This window comes from Brachycentrus maculatus, unplaced genomic scaffold, assembly GCF_059751285.1.
Source record: "Brachycentrus maculatus isolate JH-2025_06_01 unplaced genomic scaffold, ASM5975128v1 h1tg000199l, whole genome shotgun sequence".
Taxonomy (NCBI): domain Eukaryota; kingdom Metazoa; phylum Arthropoda; class Insecta; order Trichoptera; family Brachycentridae; genus Brachycentrus; species Brachycentrus maculatus.
In genome coordinates, this window is record NW_028280950.1 from 1,788,570 (window position 1) to 1,806,612 (window position 18,043).

Sequence of the window (18,043 nt, forward strand, 5' to 3'; positions counted from 1 at the left end):
TTGCTGGATCAAAACTCTTGTCGGTGAAGTAACCTTTTCAGGATTTTCAAAATTATTCTCAAAATTTTCATGTTCACCGTCTCGACGTCGAATTTTTTTGAGTCCGAATAATAATTAAATCTCTGAAGATATTTGAGTAAAGGAGCCAAAAAATGGGTATTTCTGAATTTCTACCTGCATTGTGAAATAATATAACTAAGTAACGTAGCGTTTGATACGGCGTCTTTCACAAATAAACAATGTAATGATAATAAAAAAATAACAATGATAATTATAAATAATAATAATAAATAATGAAAATAATAAATAATAATAATAAATAGAAGTTCGGAGTGAAAGCAGCAAAATTTAAAATAACGAAAAATTTCATAATAAGGTGACATATTTTGCCTAATTGCGACAATATTTTTTAGTTTAAACATTAGAAGTTTTTTTAATCAATAATTTTTTACCAGTGACATAGTGCTTAAAGAGATAATTTCTCAATTATTGCTAGGTACGAGAAAAATTCTATTATTTTAAATAAAGTGGAAATTTAGCCATCTGTTGTCAGAAGTCAGAAGCCTTTTCACTATTAACGACGGTAATGATGAAATCTTCAATACCTGACCTAAGTGGTGACACCGTGAACTAAAAACATCAACACTTCCCCGCCATTTAATTTTACCATCCAATCCCTGATCAATAGAGTAGAGTTGAGCTGTATGATTCGTCAAAAATACAAAATGGCCGCAGCGTACTACATGCTTTGCAGTCCTGAAGGACAAACGTCAGGGAAAACGAGTTATTTTGTGCCAGTTTGGTTGGTAGCGCTGTTTATCAATCGCTCGTGTTATGAATAGGGTTCTCTTGTCAAACGGAGTTTGTGTTTCCCGTGCTTGGGGGCCAGCTGTTTTGTGGCGTTGTTTAAAATACGATAATAAATAAAAGCGCAGTCTTTCTCAGTTTTGTAACATAAACTACAAGTGAAATTATTATTTGCGTTGATTACATTGTTCAGTGATAAAGTGTGTGGTGTTAAAATATAATTATTCATTTAAGTGAAATGTATTTTTTGCCTCTGAGGGTGCGGTGCTGTTTCAACTGAGGGATTTTGATTTCAAAAGGTGGGTTAATTGAATATTGTTTTCTTTTCAATAAAATTATACAATGTTCTGCAATTGCCTCGAATTTGTATTCATTGTTATGTTATAAAAATGTATCTATTCGACTTAGAAGTGTGGTCAATGTTTTGTTTTTATTTTGCAACGAATTTTATACTTTACTTTTAATAGTATTTCTAGAAATTATTAGATATTTTAATCAGTTTAATTTTAAACATTGTCGAGTTTGGCTTCAAATTGTTATTTTATAAGACATTTCTGACGTGAATTATCAATTCGATTCGTATGATTAATTTTTAAAAGCTCTAAAGTTCTTGCTATCAACAATTTGTAATGATAAATTAATACATTATTATTAATATGTATTTTTAATTTCAAATATGAATGTAAATAAATGAATGTATTATCGTTATGAATAATTCATTCGTATTAAAATCATTCGAGATTTTATGTTAATGACTATAACCAACCATTTTATTTTGTATTTTATTCTGCAAGAATTATGTTAAAAATTTACTTATATACTTTTGTGAAATATTATTTTATTGTAAGTATTCAAAGTAATTATTAGACAGTGGTATTTCGTTTTGATTAAGGTAATTCTTATTTAGGCAATCAATTACATAAATAGTTGCTATTATTTACTATTTTCAACACGCAATACAGCTGATAATCCTTTTCGACATTAATAATTATATATTTTTTATTGTGAAAATACAAAACATAATTTTGAAGCATATAACCGACTCCTACCTTATACCAACTAACGCACACCTGTCGTGTAATTTAGGAACATGCGATTACTTCATTACAGGTAGGAACCAATACACGTTTGCATATTGATTTGGAAATATGTTTATCAATTTATGGTATAATTTCGTCTATTTATTGAATAATTATTTCTTAGTAGCCATACTCTAGTATTAGAAAATATATTTAAACAAGAACCGCCGTTGAATATTGAAACCCCGTGGAGCTTCAAATATCGATTGCTTCTTAAAAAGTTGGTACTTGAAAAACATATTTTGAATGACATAAACATTAACGACATTTTGGGCTAGGGAAGTGGTGGGGGTGTAGGTTTTTTTAAATTCCGGGGTCGGCAAGTTAGATGGTGCGCCTAAGTCCTTAAAAAAAAGGAGCCTGGAAAAATCCCTTTCCACCTTCTTCGTGTATTTAATTTTTTAATTTAATTTCAAAACCCTTATTTGCACCTGATGGTGCATAGGGCACTGCATCATATAAAGGCAGCGTTATCTTGATCGTTAACATATGAAGGAAAGGTGATCAGCCATCCGCTTCAGGTACCAGTCTAGGGTAATATTGAATAAATATTAGAGTGAAAAAAATCACTTATATTTGTCCGCCTCCGTAGTGTAATGGTCAGCACGCTCGGTACTGGAGGTCCCGGGTTCCCAGGCAAGGGGGGGGGTGAACTAAATATAAGTGATTTACAACCATAAAGTATTTTATAGTTTTGTGGAAAATTTATGGAAATTAAGTACGTTTAAGGGCGCTCGGAAAATTTCAATCGAGAGCTTCATGGAAGCAAAGATCGAAGCGTATAAGTTCATCGATTACGTATTTAACCAAATTTCATACAATTTCTAGCCCCAGCTAAGTATTCCTGATTTGTAATTTGGTCGAAACAATTAATTTTCACTTTATATAGTCTCTTCAGACTTACTGATTTAGCTGGGTCGGTTTTCCAGCACCAATTTGACAACCGACGTCAAGCGAAGCAAATGATGCCCGCAAAATTATGTAAATCAGCATAATGAAATATGAAACTGAAAATTTTGATTGTATCAATGGATTTAAACAAATAAGAATGCGTGTTTCTTATGTTTACATGTCTGTCATAATAATATGTGGCTTTAATTAAAAAAAAACCCTCGAAAATACTGATAAAATAGGCGAACTTTAACTGTATGCGCCGAACATTTTTTTTTAAAAATAGATTTAAAATATATCATGGTATACTTGATACATGTTACGTTTTTCTATTCGTATATTATAAGTATCAGATTAAAATTAAATATAAATAAACAGTTACAGAATAAGGATCCCTAAAATTTGAAATTCCGCTACCAATGAAAAGCTCTAAATATATCAAAGGAAATATGTTTTATTTCATGCAACTTCCATAATTTTCCATTTTGGGGAATTTGAAACAACCGCCATATATGTTTGCATCTCGTAATTTGTTTTAGTAGTTAAATAATAAAAATAACTACCTTTTGTAGAACTTTAACTTTGATTCTGAGTATTTATGTCTAGCGATTTTTGCGTTTCGAAACAGGCTGTCGATGAGTATTGTCATAATGTTAACGATATCGAAAAAAACTAAAGAATATTGGATATTAAGTAAAAGTTATCTATATCGCGTAGTTAAAATATCAATTTCCGTATGCAATCGATGCCCTGGACAATGTAGATATAGTTGCTGGGTAATCAACAGTTTGATTGCGCTTTATACAACTTTAACGTCGAAATACAATACATCCATAGTGCTTTTATCGGCGCACGTTAGGTGCAACCAGAATGGTTAAGTAGCCCATAAATATCTTTATTACGTCCGGATTCCATAGAAATTCTTTTACAATAAGACTCGCTCTACACGTTTTTAGAATTCTAACCACGCCGTCAATCTGAGAGTACGAGAGCAGTATTTCACCGTTGTACTTATAAACATTTGCCACGTTTCACTTTTGAAACAATACCTAAATCGTCTAAATCCCCTCGGTTGCTTGTTTCATATGTAGCAGAAAAAAATATCTCTACAAACGACTCAAATAATATATTATTCTCTCGATTTTCCGTGTGTGCCTAGCCAAAAGCGGCTTAATAGGGTTGTTTCACATCACAATTCTATAAAAAGTCGCTCAAAGTATTGCATTTTATTTACTTTTACTATCGTATCATTTACAATAAAATAAATATCCTTAAAAAAAAGTACATTGCAATGCAGCTTAATATTTTTTTGTAAGGACTTTTTGTTTTGTAAACTAACTTAACGAACATAAATAATGCATTGAAATAACACTTATATTGTGTGCAATTATATTGAAGATTTTGGAAGAAATTTATCTTGTTAGACAATAATTAATTTTGTCGGGACTTTTTAAAAACTTAGATTAGTTTATTTTTTTTTAAAACTCAGGCATAGCGCCATTTTTAAATTTGTTTGCTTTATTTGAGTTACTCCTTAAATTAAAATATTAGTGACACCAATCTAAAATATACATATATTTTTTTATATCTAAAACGCATATACGAATATGTAACAACTGACTTCAAAGAGCCAAAAATATGGCGTATTGATGGGTATTGATATTTATTCTTCTTTTCAGGAATAGTAACGGGGAATGGACTTCTAAACTATTATAAATATGAGGGTCGAAGCATTGGAGAAAATGACGACGCCGATAGAAGAAATCGTCGATGAGAAAGTCAAGGTAGGTCGTAAATAAAGCTCACAAGACGTATGTTCGAAAGCTCCTCACATGAGATATACAAACCCTTTCAATTTGATTTCCCCCATCTAGCGCAAGACCCTCGGCGCACGCGTTGAATTTCACACAACACAATAAGATATCGCCAAATTTGTCTGTCGGATTTCTCCACATTTCGGGGATTTGTCGGAAAAACTATGACATTGCGGCAATCGTTGCAATGTCATAGTTTTTCTGAACCGGCTGTCTCGTGAACGAATTTTGAGCCAAACGTGCGATGTGACAGATTGACAAAACTAATTTTGACGAGTGTTCTTTTGATCAATTTGATTTTTATGGAACCGTTCTGTGTACAAATACAAAGAGTAAATCGTGTTTGAAGTTCTTTTTTTTATTTATTGAAAAAAAATTTTTTTTTTTTCAAAAACGTTGGTACCGTCGATTACTTATGAGTAAATTGTAGGCTATATTCGTTTCCTCTTAATTTCATTTTGTAAAAAACGTAATGGGTAATACGAATAAGAATGTCATTTATTTCTTATATCTATTTGTAATAAATATGATTCCGGAATAATTTGATTAGGATTTTACGACCAGTGATTTTACACATTTTAATAATTTTTAGTCATTCAAATAGTAAGGGGAAAAGTATTTTTTTTTTGCTTAGCTCGGTAATAACTGTAGAATCTTAAAAACTTCCGCATATAAATTCATACATTCGTAAAAGCATAAAGTAAAATTTAGTAATTCAATATTTATCTATGTGCAGCTCTTAGCATATTGATTTTTACAGTTAAAGTTTAAAATATGTTTAATGCCAAATAATCTCAGATATTATGAAATTGAAAAGTAAGTATGGGTCTTTGGGTGTGTTACCAAAACCAATACTAAATTAAATAACAAACAACTCAATTACCATATAACCAATACTTTTTTACCATATATAGTTTCGAAATGTGATTTGGGGATAAAACCTTAGTTATTTTTGTTAATATATTTTTGAAAAGCTAATAAAATGAATTATTTTTGCTTTTCTTACATGCATTCATGAGAGAAATTCATGCAAACGGATATCTGTATTATCGACAAAACGTTAGCCTCGAATTCCAGGTTATTAAACTCCGGAGGTCGCTTTCCATATAGCCTTCACCCAAAAAGGTACAAATTGGGCTTGATTTTTCCTTACAAGCGATCTTCAGCTATTATTAATAGTAGGGAAAAGATCGATATATTATTCTCCTTGAACTGGGAAATATTTTCATGTCGATTAGGAGTAACGGTCGGATACAAAGAGGTAAAATACCTGTGGCGCGCGGGGCTCGTAACAACTTGGGAATACACTCCTTTGAGATACTGCCCTAAAAAATATTGGAATGAATCAAAGGATTTCCTATATATTTTTACCCTTTTTTCTGAAGAAATCGGACTGCTCCTCTTTCGTTGCTAAGAGAGCATTAGGTTTATATATTTTTTCAATTAAATAAATACTGACACTATTCTCACGCAATTTTATTTTCCATCTTGATGATAATACTTTTGAATGAAGCATTTTTCACAAAAATATAATGATTCTACTATTGCTTACATTTTAGTGATAGCTGTTCCGTTTCGTAGGTGTATTATTTTGGTTTTAAAACTAGAACCGCTTACGTATTTGACCTCAAGATTAGTTATTATTACTCTCGATACTTACAAAACAATGATGACTTTTTTGTGAATTTAAGTAATTTATTTATATATTATACATTAAACATTCAAAAGATAGGTATAAGTACTAAAGATAAAAAAAACTTAGTTGTTTTGTCAAATAAATCTAAAAACCTTGTAACATCCTTATCCGAAGCCAATGATGCATAGGGCACTGCATCGTACTGACGCAGTGTTATCTTGATCATTACTAACATGAAGCCAAGGTGATCGCTCCTGCGCTTCAGGTACCAGTTCAGGGTTAAATTAAATAAAAATTACAGTAAAAAATCACGAACATTTATTTTCATCACGAATCGAACCTGGGGTCTCCAGCACGGTAGCCAAACGTGCTAAGCATTTCACTAAGGAGGGGGACAATAAATATAAGTATTTAATATGTGTATTATTACTAATATCTTTATGAGAATTTATAATATTATTAATACATATCGTAATCATACAGGAGAAAGTGACCAAGTGCATTTGTTTACAAAAACGTGATTATGAACTATTTGATATCTCAGTTGCTTAATATTGCCCTGAAAATTTACCCATTGGATTTTAAACTTGGAAGTATAATATATTGACTTGTTAAAAATGACGAACTGCATTGATGTTTATTTTCTTGGCAGGCAAAAGTGACTTAAATGGCCCTCCTGAACAATTTACGTTTTGTCAGTTGGTCACTTTCTCCTGTACGACTACGATATATGCATTGGATTTGATACGCTTGTTTTGTTATTGACAGTTAAAGACAGTTAGACTGAGATTGTTTTATAACATACGGTGGACGATAAATGTAGTATTTTTGGATGTTTTATGGGTTGAACCGATCTACCAATACTAGTCCACGATTAGTACTCTTTCCACGTACTTGCAGCACGCGATGTATTCTGCTAACTGCACAACCAAATCTGTGTGGAATAACAATATTCTTTTACTTCCTTTAATGACTCTAACCCACTCCAATCACAATCCTCTACAAACCATATAGGAAAACATATTTCCTGCCTTCAAATTATCTATTCAATATAATCCGCACTTAACATATCGTTCACTCCTTTCAACAACGTCAAATATAAAAAAAACTTGATTTTTCAGGAGATCGTTTTTAAAGTTTAAAAATATAATAAAATGTATTAAAAAGAAATATCAAGCCACTTATTGAACTTTTGACTGTGCAACAGATCTTTTTGGGTAAAACCTGAATATTTTTTCTCCATTTGAAACATATTTAGTATATTAAAAAAAAAAGATAAAACAATACCTTTTCTTCAAAATGCAAAAACATCACTTTCTGCCCTGTAGCGGATAAATATTAAGTTAAAAATATGCCGCTTTTGCTGGGATATAGTACATTTTGAAGAAAAGGTATTGTTTTATCTTTTTTTTTAAATATACTAAATATGTTTCAAATGGAGAAAAAATATTCAGGTTTTACCCAAAAAGATCTGTTGCACAGTCAAAAGTTCAATAAGTGGCTTGATATTTCTTTTTAATACATTTTATTATATTTTTAAACTTTAAAAACGATCTCCTGAAAAATCAAGTTTTTTGATATATGACGTTGTTGAAAGGAGTGAGCGATATGATTATTGAATAAGTATTTTAAAACCACAGAAAACAACAAATAATCCTTAAAAAACGCAAATTTCTGAACGGATGCAAGGAAGCTGGCAGCCGACAGAAGATCGGATATGTATGAATGAATGATGAATGGAATTGAGGCGAAGACAAGCAGCACGGCAGAGAAATGCGTTAACCACTTCACTACGAAAGCGCATAAAATACTCCGTATAGCGGATTAAAATAAAGTAATTTTAGATACAAATAAGTCTCCTTAATTTCAAACATCTCGTTTTTTTTAAATCGAAAAAGGTCCATCTTATATGTACCATATAAGATAGACTTGTTCTGATGTTTTTTCGCCCAATTTTCAACCATAGTTAATTTCAACTTTACATTTTATTTCAAATCACTAAGATTTTTTTAACTTTAGTGACACACCATATCACGAAAAAGCAAATGAAAATCCGTAAAACATCTTATTTCAATCTCACACGTCTTATTTTTTAATGTGCGTATGTACGATATAAGATGGAAAGCAAAAGGAAATCCATAAAACATATTTTTTTAATTCTCACACTCATATTTTTTTATTGTGTACCTTATGAAAACACGAGTAGATATAGACTTAGGACGAAGTAAATTATAAATAAATGTAACTTTGTTTTAAAATCACTATAAATATTTTATCATAACTTAATTTAAGCTTCTTTATCAAGACTGATTAATACTAAAACACTATCTATGACGGTTAGGCAAAGGAGCTTGGGTAGATCTCAAGTGGCTTTATTTTTTTGTATTGATTAGCAGTCACATATTTAATAACGGACTTTTAGAAAAATCGTTTACTTGAGTATTTATTACTTGTAAATTATTATTGATTGCCTTTTTAATTTCTAATATTTAAAATAAGTTGATTAATTTTGTTAGTAATATTTTCAAAGCCCATTATGTAATTTGTGCCTACATAGCTAACATATATTGTATTTACACTTTATCCTTATCGTTTGTTTAAGTGAAACAACCTGTAGTTCTTCCAATACCATTATTTATTTTCTCCTCCATCCCGCCATTTGACCCACTTATTTACTCGAAGTTAGTAATCAAACAGGGGGGGATTTTTTCATAATGCTTACTTAGGGCGGGTTAGGGACACGGTAATGCCACAGTTTAATTAAACCCCATCGATTCTGTAGTAAGAAAATGACCGTAGCGAATCTACGAGGTTTAATCAAAAGAAAGCGCAAGATAAAGTACCGCTATCAATCCTGATGTTCTGTCATTAATATTCAGTTATCAAAAGGTTAAAATGGCTCATTAAAAGTTTTAAATGTCAGGAATGTCGGGGCAAAACGGATATAATGCGTTTGACGCATGCATATAACTAACTAACTAACCATCACGCCGCTTCCCCGCAGGGGTAGGCAGAGAGAATAGAGCGCCACACCACTCTGTCCTTGCAAACATTCTTCGCCTCTTCCACGTTCATGCATCTCCTCATACATACCCACCGATTGTTACGACTCCTAACCTGACCACTTTCAAGTATTTGGCATACCTGATTGTGCCATGTTTTTCTCGGTCTTCCTCTGCTTCTTTTCCCACTAACATTCGCCTCATAATTTTTTTTTACCGTTCTTTCCTCACTCATTCGTTCTACATGTCCAAACCATCTCAACACACCTTTCTTAATTTTATCGATAATGCTTATCTCAGCTTTGCATTCCTTCCTTATTTCACCATTCGCACATCTATCATACATCGTTTTGTCGCACATTCTTCTGAGAGATCACATTTGATCGATGCATATATATATATATATATATATATATACTCGTATTTTGGTATAATGTAATTGTGCTAGTAAATCAAAGGTCTCTAAAGTTTTATTCCCACATGTATTTTTTAAATATTATTTCCGTTAATTGAAAGTGATGTATGGTCGACGGGTATGTATGAGGAGGAGCATGAATATGGAAGAAGCGAAGAAAGTGGTGTTCCATTCTCTCTGCCTACCCCTGCGGGGAAGCAGTGTGATGGTTTGTTATTTTTTAGTTAATTTTTCTATCAATCATCCAAGCCAAACTAATTAAATTGCGATAGAATACATATTTTTAGATTATATTTGGTTGGTTTGGTTGAATCCTTTTTAAGACTGAGAAGGTATACACGTATTTGAGTCTCCATGTTATTCATAGTTATTATTTTTTGATATCTCAACAAAGATGAAGAAGAATATGGAAGTTTGGGCATTTATGGGGCTTACGGCCGTCATAGGCTAGTTTAAGTGTTTCTTGTAATCACTTTGCACACGTGTAACATTCACCAGTTCTACCCATGATTGACAGCCACACAATTCAAATTTTTGAAAGTTCTATATATTTGATTCGACTTCAAAACATTGTACAAGAATCACTAGAATTTTTCACGAGAGACATCTATTGGTGAGATGAAGAAGTTTTTTTTTTATTGAGCTGAAACTCTTATATTCGCATGTTAGGTCTGAATCCTGTATAACAAATCACATACATGATAAACGCTAGAAAATATCATTTTTATTTTATCATTTTTAGCTTATTATTCAACTATACAATTTATTAACAACATTTTGAGTGAGTTCAAAAATACTTGTTTACAAATCTCGATTATCTCCAATTATAGGAGTTATTATTCATATTTAAAAACGATAAAATATAAAATAACTCATAATTGGAGATAATCCAGATTTGTGAACAAGTGTTTGGACACATACAAAATGTTGTTTATTGGAAGTTAGCTAGGAGGGGTTTGGGGATAACCTGAATACATTTAAACAACTTCTTGAGCAGTCATAACCTTGTCGTGTACACATATATTAATACATACGAGTTTGTACGTAGGTATTTTATCGGCGATTCTTTGAGAGCCGAGTTACCCATGCTATGTAAGCGCCGAACAATGGTCGCATCTGTTGTTGAATTGACTCACATAATAATATTGAGTCAGTACTCACTGTGCGCGTTATTTCTGCTGCTTTATATGGGTTTAAAAGGAAAACAAGATTGCATTCAATAATTTCAGGTTATTTACTCATCAGCCTTCGATGAAGAGTACTATACTTATAAATTTTAATACTATAATGAACACCTTTTAATATTATAATTGTACCCTTCACACGTCACAATCTTTATTCGGAGTACCTGTCCTTCGAACTAATTATGCACGGAGTTCACCTATATTTCGAATGGCAAGTGAGAGTACAACTCATGTTTTAGCCAAGTTGACATTTTCAATTGCGGAAAATCTGTGTTGAAAAGTCTAGTGGTGGGCAGATTGTCCTCTCAGGATCTTTAAAAACTAACCCTCTCTGCACTGTATATATGTCCCTACTAGAATCATGTTGATTGTTTTATTAAAATTAAACACTTGAATATACCACTTTAATGAGTTTTATTTATATATGCAACTAGTTTCGAAAACTTACAGATGTTTTCATCTTCTGGTACAAATTAAAACTAACGAACAAAAAATATATTTACGGGGTATGTATAGGTTAATAAATATATTTGTTAACCTATATATATGTATGTAATAAAATACCTAGGTACCTACCTATACATTTTATTAAGTACTTACATATAGTACCTACATAAAACAGATCTACCACCAGATGTCGCATGCGTCGCACTGAATAAAACAAAAGACATCAGATAGAAAAAATATAATATTCTTAAATGTCAGAATCAGATAGAAAGATAGAAAAATAGTGTAAAGATAAATTAAGAATAAACTTTAAAAATAAACTTGAATTACAAACCAACACATTGTTTATTTTATTATTATACACCCACTTTACATATTATTAACACCCAATTTACAAAGAAAAATATTACCACGTTATATATATACCCCCCCTCCTTTCCCTATATTTATTAATCTATGTATACCCCTTAATATGTTTTTTGTTCGTTAGTTTTAATTTGTACCAGAAGATGAAAACATCTGTAAGTTTTCGAAACTAGTCGTATATATAAATAAAACTCATTAATGTGTTTAATTTTAATAAAATAATCCTTAGAAATACCTTCTGCGTGACTTGTGCTATATCGACGAAATGAAATGGTGCGATTTCTGTGTGTATCTGTAATAAATATACAAACCGGCTTCAAATTAATGACCATCCCAGATCCCAGAAGAGCACGAAGAGTCGTCACATTACAGAATTATTCCATGTCGTATTCACCTTATCCAACACCCTTTTCGAAAATTTATCGTCCTCCCGTTCTGGAGTGTTTATATACTTTGGCAAAGGTCTCAATCTTGCCCCTAAATCGCCCGTGCGAGGTTGTAAAAAGGGGTGAGAGGTGGCCTCCCCGAATCGAGGGGAGCTTTAAATTTAATTTGACTCTTTTTAATTGATTTTTTATTTATTTGTATACATTTATTTCCATCACAATTTATACATATTGAGAACTTTTTTTTTGCAGAGACCCACCAAGCCACCTTGTGTGTCTTGTCGGTGGATATCTTTTTTAATACATTTTTTATTGTTTTTAACGATTTTAACCTAATACCTAATATAGACACAAAAAAGAGATTTTTTTTAAGAACTTAAACATTTTACATTTTTCATAAAATTAACTCTTGATCTTTTACCCATTCCTTTATTTTGCCTTTGTTCCAATTTTATTTTGACCTCTAACATCCGTCGGCAGCAAATTAAAAATGTTCCGAACGATATATTGCAGTGTTCGACTCCCATATTTATTGTTAATTCTTGAATTTTCTAAAGGGCTCTTAGATTAAGAGCGTTTTGCGTAATCATTGTGTTCGTAATCTGCTCTGCTATATATCAGGTCTTCCAACAACTGGAATTTCCCACGAAATGGGCAAAGTTTAACCGCTGAACTTATGTATTCCGCGGATTCGGTATCAGTGTCTACAGCTCTATAGGAAACCTTCTCCTCGTCACGCCGCGGTACGCCGACTTTTCATGAAAACTTTTCAGCGATGTTGTTATTCCGGGTAGGTTGGTAATTTGGAAAGCAAAAATATTTTCGTTTTGCTGTAACCAAACGTATACTAGCTTCTTACATTTTTATATTACGATAAACTGGCAAACTATTGTACAATCTCTCGTTGTATTCAATTGTATACTTTCAATTATTGTTATCGTTTTCATTTTTAAAACATACTCGTAGCTAAATTGTGTTCAGACTGGGCCTATACATATAAGTTTATCCGTTTCAGTCCTTCTAAAATATTTGTAATGGAGTCATTTGATTCTTCGGATGCAGATCTATCTGTTCAATATAAATATTCTTTTCCGTAAATTTTATATATATATATATATATATATATATATATATATATATATATATATATATATATATATATATATATATATATATATATATATATATATATATATATATATATATATATATATATATATATATATGTATATATATATACATACATATACATGTTGACCCTGACGATGACAAGGTTTTTAACGAAACCGGTTGGAGAAAAGTAACAATAAAAATTGGTTAAAAACAATGTTCTTTTGTTTTATGTAGTTTATAAAATGTGCCACAAAGTATCTGCGAAAAAATTTAAGAAAATTACTATGATTTTGTATACTAAAACCATTTATAACTTTGTGGCATGGTAATATCTCCTCTCTCCTGTCCTTATCATTCATCGTTCACTTTGTGTAATACAGTAGTGTTTTTAAGTGGTATTCATCTTTCACTTTGTATAATACCACTTAAAAACATTTGTGAACGATGAATGATAAGAAAAGTGGTATTTAACTATAATTACTTACACATTTATCATAAATTAAAAAAAAAAACAGGAGAAACGAAATCAGACAACATAATATTAAATACTGATTTCCCACAAATACTACATTACTTATTTATATACACCACAAGGGAAAAATGATCTCAAATAATAAGTGGTAGTAATTACCGACGCATAAATATGAAACTCAAAGTAAACTTTATATAAAAAAATCTGGTCTGCCTCTGCAAAAATATAACATAAAACGATTACATGGCAGTTAAAAAGGTACTTAATTTTACATTACGGAAATGAAAATATCATTACCGATTCAATGAACGGTTTTCAGAAACAGTCTATAGTTATATGCATATTGTACCGGTTCATCAGTTTAAGAACTAATTCAAGTTTCGTCAACGAGAAAACGGCAGAATAAATTTGTCTTCCACGACATAAATTTGAAACCAACTAGTCTTGCAAATCGTTAAAGTTACGCGATGGTTTTGTAGGTTAATACTTTATTCGTAAGCTGGCTTTCCTTCCTGCCTCGTCTTGTCGAAGTCGGTCGAGATAAATCGGAAGACTTATTTTGTTCCGTTTTGCAAACTTTCCTCGATTTTCATACGGGAATTATCTGCTTCCCGATTTTCGGAAAGAAATTTTAATATATTCATGTCCTTCTCTGCTCTTTTAGTCGGTGATTTAATTTTTCTGAAACGTAGGCATTGATTTAATTTTTCTTCTATGCAGTTAATTGTAATTATTTCAACTTTACTTTTATGCTGCACGATGTGAAAAGTGATGTTGATTTTTCCGCAAATTTAATTATTATTTTTTTAAAGATAATAAATATATTCTATTTCCCTCCGAAATCACGATTAGTTTTAGTATAGGTTCTGCATTCGAGTGTGTAAATTTTTATATACTGCATACTCGTATATTTTAAATGTCACAATGAAGACGAAGCACCTATCGTTTTTATACGAAAGAAGATGAAGTCTAAGCATTCAAGTATAATTATTGTTGGATTCCTCTTGTATGTTAGTTTTAATTTTAATGTATGATTTGGCTGAGGTGCCATCCGCCGAAAATTTGTGAAGTATATTTTATGCATATATATATATATATATATATATATATATATATATATATATATATATATATATATATATATATATATATATATATATATATATATATATATATATATATATATATATATATATATATATATATATGTATATATATATATATATATATATATATATATATATATATATATATGTATATATATATATATATATATATATATATATATATATATATATATATATATATATATATATATATATATAGAATAAAATTAACTTGTTTCGGCCTGACATTTATACAGGAATAAAATTTTAAAAAATGTTAATGTCTGACAAACAAAAATAAGACAATTCACAAGTAACAATTAGATTTTAATCTACATGTGACCTGATGATGAAATGATAATTCCAAAACCGGTAGTCACGACGTAGTGTTTTTTAAAGTGGTATTACACAAAGTGAACGAATTGCAGAGTCTTCTTTAATCATCGTAACACGTCTTACCACAAAGTTAATGCCGAAACAATAAATAAAATATTGAATTACGTATAGTATATCAAAACTAAATATTATTTTAATTATTTACTCTACGAAATATTAACCGAATTCACCTTCCCGCGTCCCATAGTTATGAAACCACTGCTTTAAAATTTAGATAGTTCAAATTTGAAGGTGACCATTGAACTGGAGAGGCGCCGCCTTGAAGATTTCTAAAGCTTTTTGTAGCCTATTCTGTTTTTCCAGTGCAAAAACTCTAAAATTTATTATTCGTGAGAGATGATTGTTCTTTTTAAGCTCATTATTCATGGAATTCATTAACCGACCGTCAAATTTAATAATAATAACGCGCTATTACGTGTACTTTGCTCTCTTTCTTGAACTTATCATTAAAAAATCTTTTCAGAGCTTGATGAAAATTAAGTTTCATTTTTAGACGTAAAATATGAAAGATTATTTATAAATTGGAGAAATAAAGCTTTTTAATGAACGTTGCTGATGAGAAAAATCAGAATGATATATTGAATATTATCTCTGAAATAATCGAAAGTAATTTCCCGATTTAATTTTTTTAAAATTTAATTTGATTTGATTAAAAACTGATTAATACAGTTAATAATACAATTAATATAAGGACATTTTGTAAATATTTTAGTCAGTGTTTGATAATGTCCTAAGAAGACGAAACGCGTCTCGTATTAAAATATACATAAATAAATGTACAATTCAATCCAACAAACCTTGTTTTATTTTGGATATATTACCCAACAATGATTAATACACTATTTTTATTTTTTGATTTTGTTACTCATAATTTGTCCACAAATAATAATAATGATAATAATAATTAAACACTCTCCTTATCATTCATCGTTGACTTTGTGTAATACCATTTAAAAAAAACACTAATTCGTGACAACCGGTTTCGGAATCAACATCCCATTATCAGGTCATTAAAATTATGGAATGATTATTTCGTAACCGGTCGTCACGAATTAGTGTTTTTTAAAGTGGTATTACACAAAGTGAACGGTGAATGATAAGAAGAGTGTTATATTACCATACCACAAAGTTAACAATACTTGTAATAAACAAAATTTAATAATAATTAATCAACTATACAAAAACTGAAAGTCATTATTTATCTACAGGAGTATGCATTTTATGTAGGCAGAAAAGTAGTGCCTATCCTAAGTTACTCGCGTGACATAAAAAAACGCAAGCAGTACTTACCCTACCTTACTTTATAGCACCTAGCTTACCTTACTATTAATAGCGTGCTTTAAATAAATGCATAAAGGCACTGCCTACCCTATTCTAGCATATTACATATTTAATATTAAAAATTACAATTACTATTGGAAAGATCAAGAAAAAGTTAATTAAAAAAATCGTTTGTATTTCAGTATTCTTCGCAATAACTTCAGTACTATTTTTTCATGTACTATTTTTTTAAACATCTCGACAAAGATGAAGAAGAATATGGAAGTCTGGGTATTTACGGGGCTTACGACCGTCATAGGTTGGTGTAAGTGATCATTTTACACACGTGTAACATTCACCAATTCTACCCATTATTGACAACCACACTACTCAAATTCTTGAAAGTTCTATATAAGTATATGACCCAATTACAAAACATTGCTCTTGAATCACTAGAAACATCTATTCGTGAGATGAAAAGAACCTTTTTATTGAGCAGAAACTCTATTATTTATATGTGAGGTCCAAATCCTGGATTATAATCACATACATGAGAAACGTCAGAAAATATCATTTTTATTTTTATTATTTTACCGTATATTTGTTCTAGTTAATTTATTTACAACATTTTGAGTGTGTCCAAATACTTGTTTACAAATAATTATCTCCAATTATAGGAGTCAAAATAATGTGAAAAATAACTCCTTTAGTTGGGGATAATCCAGATTTGTGAATTGTGAAGTATTTGGACACGCTCAAAATGTTGTTCAATGTACTACACATATAATTTTATATATCGTAGTCATACAGGAGAAAGTGACCAAGTGCATTGTTTTACAAAACCGTGATCATTGACTATTTGATATCTTACTAGCTTAATATTGCCCTGAAAAAATCCCCAAGGATTTTAAACTTGGAAGTATAATATATTGACTAGTTAAAAATGACTAACTGCATTGGTGTTTATTTTCTTGCCAAGCAAAAGTGACTTAAATGGCCCCCCTGAACATTTTACGTTTTGGTAGTTGATCACTTTCTCTTGTACGACTACGATATATGTATTTGTAATTTTCTAAAATTAACACTTGAGAGTAATCGAACTTCCAAAGTTCATTAGTTTTGACCTTTATTCCTGTATTTTAACCATACATCATACATTATAAATACATACACATATGTATGTACACATAACGTATTATTACGTAACATGGACATTGTTTGCAAACTCTTAGGTTTCACCCTCCTCCAGTTAAGTACATGACAACTTCATTGTTAGTTTGATAAAACAATTATTGATTGTTCAAAGTATAATAACTAAAATTAATTACTGACAGTTTCCTTTATTTGAATTAAATAGTTAATAGTTTTTTTTCATATCTGAGATGCACTGTATCCATAATTTTATTGATCTCAAATTATTGTAAACAAAATACTGCATGTACTAAAATTACTCGTACTCGTTAACAGAAACTAACTAACTTACCATCACGCCGCTTCCCCGCAGGGGTAGGTACAGAGAAAAGAACGCCACACTACCTTTCTTCGGGAACATTTTTTGCCTCTTCCACGTTCATGCTTCTCCTCATAGATACCCGCCGATTATTCTGACTCCATACGTTAAACAACTTTTATAACAATATAATTTTGTCCATGTTGTACAATGTGTGAA

General features: G+C 30.6%; 1 protein-coding gene across 1 annotated transcript in view; it reads left to right on the forward strand.

Annotated features, from left to right (window-relative positions):
* The first annotated feature begins 793 nt into the window (after positions 1 to 793).
* Syn2 (Syntrophin-like 2) overlaps positions 794 to 18,043 on the forward strand; it is a 137,325-nt gene continuing 120,075 nt past the window's right edge. Inside the window, exons 1-2 of the mRNA XM_088263334.1 lie at positions 794 to 1,106; positions 4,457 to 4,561. Of these exons, the coding sequence (XP_088119460.1) occupies positions 4,496 to 4,561 (66 nt within the window). The 5' untranslated portion in view covers positions 794 to 1,106; positions 4,457 to 4,495. The remainder of the gene's footprint in view (positions 1,107 to 4,456; positions 4,562 to 18,043) is intronic.